The following is a 10,662-nucleotide window of genomic DNA, read 5'->3' on the forward strand; positions in this document are numbered from 1 at the left end:
AGGGAGGCAATTTTCTTTTAATAAAAACCGAAAGAACTGCGGCCGCTGTAAATCAGGAACAAAAACAAAGTTGCTGGAAAAGTTCCGCAGGTCTGGTAGCATCTGTGACAGAAAAAAGAGTTAACGTTTCAAGTCCAGTAACTTTTCCTCAGAACTCTTCTTTTAATTACTGACTTGTTGACAGTAAAACAGTTGATGCTTAGATTCTAATTTCTGACTCTAAGATAGTGGATACTAAAAAAAAAGCAGACATTCTGTTTATTTCTTGGGTCCAACTTTAACTGGAATCTACAATTTCTGTACTTGAATTCTCCTTAACCACCATTCCTACAGGGGTGGAGAGGTATGGATGGGAGATAGTTCTCAGAACTTTTGGCACTTGCCAGGATTCAGTGATATTGTTCTAACTGCTACATCATTTGTCATAGCTGTTTATTTATCCATGAGCATCAGTGGCAAGCCTGGCATTTATTGCACATCCCTAAATGTCCTTGAGGTGATAGTGATATACCTTCTGTAACTACCGTAATCCTATAAATGTAGGTACACTCACAATGCTGTTTAAAATAAAGGTGCTCGAGGGTTTTGACCCAGTGAAGGAACAGCAATATGATTCCAAGTCAGGATGTGCACCTTGGACAGGAATACATAAGCGGTGGTGGTCCCATGTATCTACTGCTCTCCTCCTTTATGTGTTGAGATCACAAGCTTGGAAAGGTCTGTTGATGGACCTGGTGTTCAATGGTCAATGGTCAATGCTCATTAAAGCTTGCAGAATAGAAAGGGTTGATCACAGTAAAATGAGTAAGTAAACTGAAGTGACAAAAAGTCTTTTATTGCGGTGACTTGTACCCTGGAGTTGAACTACTTGAACTAAGGTTTCTGAAAAATCATTGCTAACGACAGAGGAAGAATAATCTTTCGCCTTCCTCTCATCTTCAAAGAAAAGGGTGAATAATGTCTAGTTGGTAATATTACTTTTCCAATTTCTTCCAAATAATCTCGAATTCGTAGCCTTAATTCTGTTCTAATTCAACTCTGTGGTGCAATGGCAATGCTAGCAATTGATTCAAGATACTCTCAATATCTATTGACCCTTTACATATTTGCAGGAACTTGACTAGTTAAGGAAAGGGAATTGAGTTTAAGAGCCAAGAGGTTGGCCAACAATTGTACAACACAAAACTGTATGTACACAATCTCATTTTATCAGTAATTAACCATAGGTCAGTTTTTGGAGCCTGAATGCCTGAGCTACTAAGCTGCAATATGGACGCACCGGTGTTGGAGTGGGGTGGACAAAGTCAAAGTCACACGACACCAGGTTATAGGCCAACAGTTTTATTTGAAATCACAAGCTTTCAGAGCACTGCTTCTTTGTCAGGTGAAGTCGTATGACTTCTTACTTTGTCCTACACAGCTTTGTAAAGTGTCACCAGAAAGAAGATTTATAGTCGTTTTTTCTGGGCTCTACCATCAAAAGGCAGTTCAACAAATAAAGTTGAGGTTGGTACCTTAGTGCATCTGGCAGAACAGCATGAAAATGTGTTTTTAAACTGGGCATTGAACAATACTGATAGAAATAGGTTTCCATCGGGGGGGGGGCAGGGTGGGTGTTGATGGTGGTTATTTTGGGTTGGCCATAGTTTTGATTTACAACCCATTGCCCCCTTTTTAGGGGCTGTGGGTTGTTCAGGTTGAATGGGAAGAGAATGAACGATCAAAAACATTATTAGTTTTACAGGAAAGCTTAATAAATCTTACATGGGTTGCATTAAAAGTAAACCAATATTTTTATTCAAATTTTACATTTTAGAAGTATTCAGACCAGATTCTCAAGTAGTCAATCAGTTCTCCGCGTGCAACATCATCCAAAATGAACAGCTCATTGTACTGGTTGTTTCACTCTTGACTTCTTTCCCTCGTATATAGAAAAGGGTGAATAATGTCTAGTTGGTAGTATGATTTTTCTAATTTCTTCCAAATGATCTTGGTTTCCTAGCCTTGATTCTGTTCTGACTAGACTCCATATTCAAAAAGGGCTCTGATTTAGATCATTTAATGACAATAACCAGACATGTTGAAAGAATAGCTGTTGTTGGCAATCAGCATTTAATTCAACCCAACAAACATCACCTTGTGATTCCTTGTTCTCATTCCCCTTCATTATGAAGGACATTAATCTCTATCTTTTCCAAAAAATAAACCTGCATTAAACATACCTTAACTTTGTTCAAGGTTATAGAAAGAATATTTTTTCAGGTTATAATGTAAATGGGTTTTCTCACATCCAGTCTACTGGTTGCATGCCTTTGCAATAGACTTTTGGATTTGTTAGTTTTACTCCAATATAGAAATCATCATTTCTGTGGTCTATGGCACAAGGGAAAAAAAATCTCAGTATCTCATGACCGAGGAAGCCGAATAAGGACGCAAGGGTATTTTAACAGTTCAGGCTATAAACAGCTATCTTTACCTTTACATTTTATCAATATTCACTAGTTTGACAAGGTTAATTGAGGAAGCAGATGAAATTGCATTACTTTATCCAATGGTAACATTTTGTGGTTCAGATAGTTGTAAGGTTGCATAAACTTACAACTCCTGTTATAATTGCCTGTCGCAATTAAGTATTATTCCGTGACATCATTAGAGGCCTGTCCTTTCGATTAGCCATCCAGTATCATATCCAATAGCTCCCATTTCATGCCTTGTAAATTCAGTCGACCCCATTAAGTTTACTATTTAAGATGCTAAATTGATTGAAGAAGAATCTCCCAATTTCTATTTCAATTTACTTCAACCATTTGTGTACTGGATGAGGTACCTCATTTTCAAATTGCTTGATAATTTTCAATTTCAATATTCACAAAATCTATTCGTAAATTGTAGTACAGGGGGCTGGTTTAGTTAGTAAAACCTGCTTTGGAAAATTTATTACGGAGAAGCTGTCAGCTGGTCAGCAAGTAATATCAATGGCTCAGCATCATTCTCCTATTACATCAAGCTTTCTCAATTCAAATGTCACATCAGCATTCCTGCAGAGATCTACTTTCACTTCCAACACAGTATTTTTGCTACCTCTGTGAAAAAGACAGTTCAAACAAGGAAGATTAAGAACAGTGTCCGCTGAGAACTGGGAAAAATATGTCTATATCCAATCCCTTTCCAGATGAATCTTTCAGAAAGATGATAGATTTGCACAGGCTGAGGGTGAAGGTATTTATCCAATTTAGTGTCATCATTCTACAGTTCATTACAACGCCTAGTTCTTCAAATAAGTGTCTAGCAATTGGTCACCCCTGCCATCCTATTCTCTGCCTTTTGTAGCTTTGAAACACTGTTCCCTTATCTAGTTACATTGGTGCACCTAATATTGTTTGGCTATACTTTCTCTCTTTCTGATAACACAGTAACATTTCAACTCAGCCCTAGTCTATCCTGAACTGTTTTCACTATTTTCCACGATTAGTCTCGTCTGCATATTGCTTCTTAGCTATTGTTCAATATTCTAAGTTGGGGCATTCCCAGTAGTCTACAGTATTCATAAAGTAACTACTCAAACTTGCAGTCATTTACCACACTTTTCCTTTTCTCATGAGATATTTTGACAATCTGTCCAGTATGATTAATTCATCCACTCTCTCTCTCCCCCTTCTCAGTGAAATACACTGAGCATGTACAATTTGGAAGTTCTGCCACTGCTCTCGACAATAGCCTTAGTAGACTAAACCTGCTGACATGGCAGTAGTTTTGGGTAGACCACTGTAAAAGCAAACAAGCATTGGGAAGACTCAGCATGATGGGAGATCACAGCAGTTCAGATTTTCATCAACCTTCTCCTCTATTACCTATGTGTAAGTAACAGAGAAAATGAAAAAAATAAGCAAACCAGGAATGCAATAGCAGAAATGCAAAATTAGTTTTTCTAAAAAAAAAATGCAACTAATATTAGAAAGATGTTCCTCACTCAAACTGTGAGAAAATTAGAAGTACTCTGTTTACACACACAATTAAGATTGGGATGGGGAGGTAGGCAGAGAGAGATGGGTTGAATTATCTTGCCTTCTCTGTGAACTTTCTTACAGCCTTCAGGAACAGTTCGTAATTAAACCACCGTAACTAGATTGACCCATTTGTATTTTCAAAAGCAGATGATTCTTATATACTTAGATCACAAAAGGGATACAATGAGAACTGATAGACAGCTGTATTTCATTTTATACAATCCTGTAGTTAGAACTTAAACTAATTTGAAATATTTAATTCTGAACTGGGCATTCACATGGAAAGTAACATTTGATCACTACTTTCCACAGAATTTGATAGCTTCAAATCAAAACATCTAAAATGCTTTTAGAACAGCAATATTTTGTGATTATATTGACAGGTTATTGAAAAGAAACTAGATGGGCTGACAGATTAAGGATGTAAACTGATGTTCTATAAAGGTGGATTCTCTCTACCTGGTGAAACGGTGTTTCATAATCAATCTGGAATAAAAATTACATTCTATAAAATAATCTTTTCTTTTTACAAAGTAATCAGATGCATGTGAATGTAAGGACAATGAATCTGCGATACAAGTCAGCAAATTCAACTGCAGTCCAACGTTGATCCAAATCAAAGAAATACCAGAAGTCTTTTTCATTCATGCAAATGGCATTGATTCCTCTGTTTTTACTGTTTAGGTGCAAAAATAATGGGATTATGCTATTTATTTTATAAACACAGGACTGGTGTATTAAAAGCTCTTGAAGAACTTTGAGGGGTAATTTGACAGTGTGAGATGGATTGGGATTTGCCCTTTGCCTCAGAGTGGACTTATCATAAATATCATCCTGCAATCTCCAATACTTTGAACCAACTTTGCTGCATACTTCAGCATCCATAAATGTAATGACCTTTAAAGAGGTAAAAACATTATGCTATAGGGTCCCTATTTAGGACGATTTCTATAACCACAACACAATCCTGAAAAATCTGTCACCTTTGTGCATTATCCAGTTCCACCTCGCCAGTTAAAAAATTACAATCTACATCCTTCATCCTTCTTTTGCTCTGCTGCTGGAGGTAGGAACAAACTAAAATACATTTTATGGCTGTGCTAACAGGGGGGCTATAGTGGTGGAAGGGTAATTCAACACACCTCGCCTCTGTACAATGGGAATGCCAAACCCAATTGTGTAGCTCCACCACACCTCTTTCACCAATATGCTGCACTACCTTATATCACGAATCACAGATCAAACCTGGAACAATCCTGTTCTATAACATTAAGGAACTGTGATCCTATGAAAGGAATAAAGGAACAATCAACGGGTTAAAAAGGATCACCCAGTGTTGTTACTGATGGACTCATTGCAGCTCCAGCTCAACAACTTTATTTTAAATACGATACTATGTCAGGTCACCTATTTAGGAATTACCAGATATTTGTACTGATTAAGTTTCTAAACGCATGTTAAAATCACTGTTGAAATAAAGCACTCAAAGAAGTTCTAAAGTTGATATGAACTGTGATCATGAATTAATTGTGAAGAAAAAGTTTTTCTTCATATCACCAAATGCCATTGGATTGTGTTGAGATTGTCTATTTTTAAACTTTCTCCTTTTCATGGGGTCTCTCCACAGATGAGTGTCACAGACCCATCAAGTAAATCATTCACATTCAGAGCCACAATTTCATGGGGCCCTGAGGAACTGTTTTGGGAATTAGGTAAAGCCACAAACACCTGTGATCCAACACTGTTGAGATGCGTTTCCTCGAGGGATATGACCTGTTCAGTGGCACTCATTTGTTCTGATGCTTGGATAACCTATATTGGTAAAAAAAAAACAAAGTAAGCAGCATGTCAAACACAATAATAAATTACGATACTAAGTAATAGAAACCTTCAGTACTTCAGACAGAACTTGTGGTGCGAGGAGGGAAAGATTAATGCTTCAGGTCCATGGCCCTTCGTCAGAATTCTATCACCTTTTGATGTAGAGTTCCTAAGGAGAAAAATTAAGCTGTCCGCCTGTAACATCATCTGATCCTGAAGGCCACAGACCTCTATTAGTTCAGTTGACAGGACAGCCAGTTTGTGATGCAAGTGGTGCCAACAACTTGGGTTCAATTCCCACACCAGCTGAGGTTACTATGAAGGACTCTCCTTCTCAATCTCTCCCCTCGCCCGAGTCGTGGTAACCTGCAGGTTAAACCACCACCAGTTGTCTCTCTTTCTAATGATCTGGTAAGACTATGGCGACTTTACCTTTAGACCTGAAACATTACCCTTGCCTTTCCCTATCCACAGATGCTGCCTGTTCTGTGGAGGAAGCCAGCATTTTATTTCAATACTTTATTAAAATATTTCATAGAAAATGCTAAAATGTTGTTGTTCCTTTGTCAATCATCTACTGACAAATTTACAAACTGCCTGAACTTAGATGTAGGGAGCAGCATTATAAAGTCTGCAGAAACAAAACTTAGTACAACAGCAGTGATGAGGATAGTTCAAGGCTTTGGGATGGCAGGATGGTGAAACAGACAGAAATATCAACTCGTGGAAAAGTGTGAGGTGATGCTCTTTGAGACAACTAATATGGGAAGACAGTGTACTTTTAAATATTTAGGTAAGTTGAAACTTTATAAGCAAATCTTTGAAGGTAGCAGGGCAAATGATAAATGGTTAAAATGGGTACCCTGGGTTTATAATCAGATGAATAGCATATGAAAGCAAAGAAGACGATGTTAGAACTTCATACATCAATGTTTTTGCTGAGCCTGACCCAATATGAGAATGAATCAATAAATCATTAGCAGAAGATCTAGAAAAAAGATATTCAGAATAATTTCAAGGGTTCAGAACAATTTGGGAACACTCAAGTTGAAAAGTTGATTGAAGTTGATGCTATTTTAGCATTGGGCAGGTACTTGAGGGTATAAAATTATAGGGTTACAATTAAAAGCAGGGCTAATCATGACTGTTTTGTCAAAGAGCCAGCATATCACTCCTCATTCTGGTGTTTGTGAATAAGGTTGCAATTGGTACCGTTACACTGTGGGTTTGCATGCAACAGGCTTGAGAATTACTTTTTGCTCCACAAGTCAAAAATCAGCACATTATCACCTAGTTCTCCCTCTCACTCGATCTTTTAACACCTGACAAGAAAAAAAATTATAAATCCAGTGAAAATTTTTCATACTACCTCAGTTACGGTCAATGATAGAGGAAAGTTTATGATTTAATAAGAATCCATGCCCATGAAGGTGTCTCAGTCCTGTCCTGCATTGTGTATTATCTTTTATCTTTTACCAGAATAAATCACATTCAAAGTTTGAAATTAAACCAGCATTATGGCAAATATAACATTATAGCTCTATGCACTGCAGGATTCCAATGAGATTTACTTTGAATAATTGGGGTAATATTGAAAACCAATAACCGAATGACACTGTACACCATTTAACTTCCTTTGAATATAAAGCATCATATAAAATCTTCTGGTAATTAAAGAAAATAGGTCCCTTCAATTATTCCGAACGTGTTTCTTACTTGTTAGTCTGATTTGCAGTACACTAAGCAGTGTACACAATGGGAGACAACAAGGTGCAGGGCTGGATGAACACAGCAGGCCAAGCAGCATCATAGGAGCAGAGAGACTGACGTTTCGGGCCTAGACCCTTCATCAGAAAAGGGGGAGGGGAAGGGGGTTCTGAAATAAATAGGGAGAGAGTGGGAGGCGGATAGAAGATGGATAGAGGAGAGGATAGGTGGAGAGGAAACAAACAGGTCGAAGAGGCGGGGATGGAGGCAGTAAAGGTGAGTGTAGGTGGGGAGTTAGGAAGGGGATAGGTCAGTCCAGGGAGGACGGACAGGTCAAGGGGGCGGGATGAGGTTGGTCGGTAGGAGATGGAGGTGTGGCTTGAGGTGGGAGGAGGGGATAGGTGGGAGGAAGAACAGGTTGGGGAGGCAAGGATGAGCTGGACTGGTTTTGGGATGCGGTAGGGGGAGGGGAGATTTTGAAACTTGTGAAATCCACATTGATACCATTGGGCTGCAGGGTTCCCAAGCGGAACATGATTTGCTGTTCCTGCAACCTTCGGGTGGCATCGTTGTGGCACTGCAGGAGGCCCAGGATGGACATGTCATCTGAGGAATGGGAGGGGGAGTTGAAATGGTTTGCGACTGGGAGGTGCAGTTGTTTATTGCAAACCGAGCATAGGTGTTCTGCAAAGCGGTCCCCGAGCCTCCGCTTGGTTTCCCCGATGTAGAGGTAGCCACACCGGGTACAGCGGAGGCAGTATACCACACTGGCAGATGTGCAGGTGAACATCTGCTTGATGTGGAAAGTCTTCTTGGGGCCTGGGATGGGGGTGAGGGAGGAGGTATGGGGGCAGGTGTAGCACTTCCTGCGGTTGCAGGGAAAAGTGCCGGGTGTGGTGGAGCTGGAGGGGAGCCTTGGCTCAGTGGCACTGATCCAAGGTATTTACTACTGATAAAAGCCTGTGTGCTAAGGAATGAGAGAAAAATAAATAAAATGTCCACAAAATCATTGGAGCCCGGTTGGGTGACTTTATTGAAAAAAAGGACAATGCAAGTTGCTGTTTGACTAAGGAAAGACTGAAGTGTTCAGCACACCATATTTAATACAAGGTGTGGTGGATTAGATGACTTCAGTTGGGTGCTCCCCTCCACAAAAAGGTGTTCCCCATTGTGCAGCTATGTTGGTGGTAAGACCAGCAGCTGACTAAGACTATCCAGCCTTAAACACAACCCTTTGCTGTCAAGCAGAACTTTTGCCCAGGAGGATGCCAGCTGAAGATCAGGAACATATAAAACAACTCTGCAGAATGGGGAATATGCTGGAGGAAAAACACAAAGTAATTTGAATGGTCAAATGTCTGGTTAATATAGAAAGACAGCTAGATTACTGATTTACAAAAATGTAAAGGTAACACATACGAGAGGAGTTGCATCAAAATGAATGATAGCAGAACTTGACTGTAGTAGTGAGTGGGATATAGTGAACTGAGGTTACAGGACAGAATGTGCCGCTATAGTATTCCAGAGGAGATGAAAGGAAATGACAGGAAATGATATCACAGATAAAGTTAGTGTGGAAAAAGCACGTTCACCATTGGGAAACAGAAAATGTTATTTGTCACATAACTTCATATTGAAAAATTTGGATGCACTGCCTGATGGGGATACAGATTCAATAATAACTTCTGGAAAGGGGATTGGATAATATTTGAGGGAGACAAAATATCACAGGGATTACAGGAAAAGAGCAGGGAATGGAAATAAATGTATCGCTCTTTGAACAAATGAGTATAAAATCAACAGGCTGAATAGCCTTCTTCTGTTCTACTCAATTGTAGGAATCTAAGTGGATAGAATAGAGAAGTTGGCTTTGTTTTCCCAAGAGGACAGAAGCTTAGGGAAACTGTAATAGAGCTGCTAAAAATTAGTGTTTAGGAATAAACAGGCAAAACTTTTTCTACTGCAGGATGGTGATCACAATAAGCAGGTTTAAAAAATCCAAGGGGAACATGCAGTTCTGACCTGGAATGCGCTTCTTCAGTGGTGTTGGAAGCAGATTCAACAGTAACTTTCAGAAGACAAATGGATACATAAATCAAAAAGGTACAAGTAACAGGATTGTAGGGAAAGAGTAGATTCACAGATTCATACAACACAGTTTGGCCCTTCGGCCCATTGAGTCTGCACCAACATAACTACCACAAAAAGTGCACTAATCCCAATTTCCTGCACTTGTCCCATATCCTTGAATGTTATGATATTTGAAGTACTCTTACAAAATTTTTTAAAAGGTTGCAAGGTTTCTGGCCTCCACTACATTCCCAGGCACTGCATTCCAAATTCCCGCCACCTGCTGAGCAAAAACTTTTTTTTTCCCAAATCCCCTCTGAATTTCCTGCCCATTACCCTAAAATAAGGCCCTCTTGTGAGTTATCCCTTGACCAAGGGGAACAGCTGCTCCCTATTTACCCTTTCCATACTACTCATAAGATTATACACCTTAATGATGTTCCTCCTCAGTCTTCTCTGCTCTAAAGAAAACAATTCAAGCCTATCTAGTCTCTCCTTATAGTAAACTTTCTCCATCCCAGGTAGCATTCTGGTGAACCTCCTCTGAAACCTGCCTAGTGCTATCACATCTTCCTGTAGTGAGGTGACCAGAACTGCACACAGTACCCAGTTGTGTCCTGACCAACACTCTGTACAATTCCAACATTACATTCCTTGCTCTTGTACTCTATGCCACAATCGATGAAAGCAAACGTCCCATCTGCCTTCTTAACTATCCTATTCACGTGCTGTGCCAACCTCAGGGATCTGTGAATAATTACCCCAAGATCCCGCTATTCCTCTTCGCTATCCAGTGTCCTGCCATTCATTAAATACGCCCTCATCTTGTTTCTTCTTCCAAAGTGCATCACATCATACTTATCAGGGTTAAATACGACCTGCCATCAGTCTGCCCATCTGACCAATCCGTCTATATCTTCCTGTAACCTAAAACCATCTTCATGATGACCCAAAATAAAAACTGAAAGAACTGCAGATGCTGTAAATCAGGAACAAAACAAAGTTGCTGGAAAAGCTCAGCAGGTCTGGCAGCATCTGTGAAGGAAAAAGCAGAGTT

At 39.5% G+C, this 10,662-nt stretch overlaps 1 protein-coding gene across 5 annotated transcripts in view; it reads right to left on the reverse strand.

Moving 5' to 3' along the window:
* Positions 1-1,325: 1,325 nt before the first annotated feature.
* Positions 1,326-10,662, reverse strand: part of zbtb40 (zinc finger and BTB domain containing 40) — a 96,185-nt gene continuing 86,848 nt past the window's right edge. For all 5 annotated transcript variants that reach the window (XM_048615292.1, XM_048615291.1, XM_020514560.2 and 2 more), the window contains one exon: positions 1,326-5,819. In XM_048615292.1, coding sequence (XP_048471249.1) covers positions 5,616-5,819 — 204 coding nt within the window. In that variant the 3' untranslated portion in view covers positions 1,326-5,615. The remainder of the gene's footprint in view (positions 5,820-10,662) is intronic.

Source organism: Rhincodon typus, chromosome 31 (genome assembly GCF_021869965.1).
Source record: "Rhincodon typus isolate 14 chromosome 31, sRhiTyp1.1, whole genome shotgun sequence".
Taxonomy (NCBI): domain Eukaryota; kingdom Metazoa; phylum Chordata; class Chondrichthyes; order Orectolobiformes; family Rhincodontidae; genus Rhincodon; species Rhincodon typus.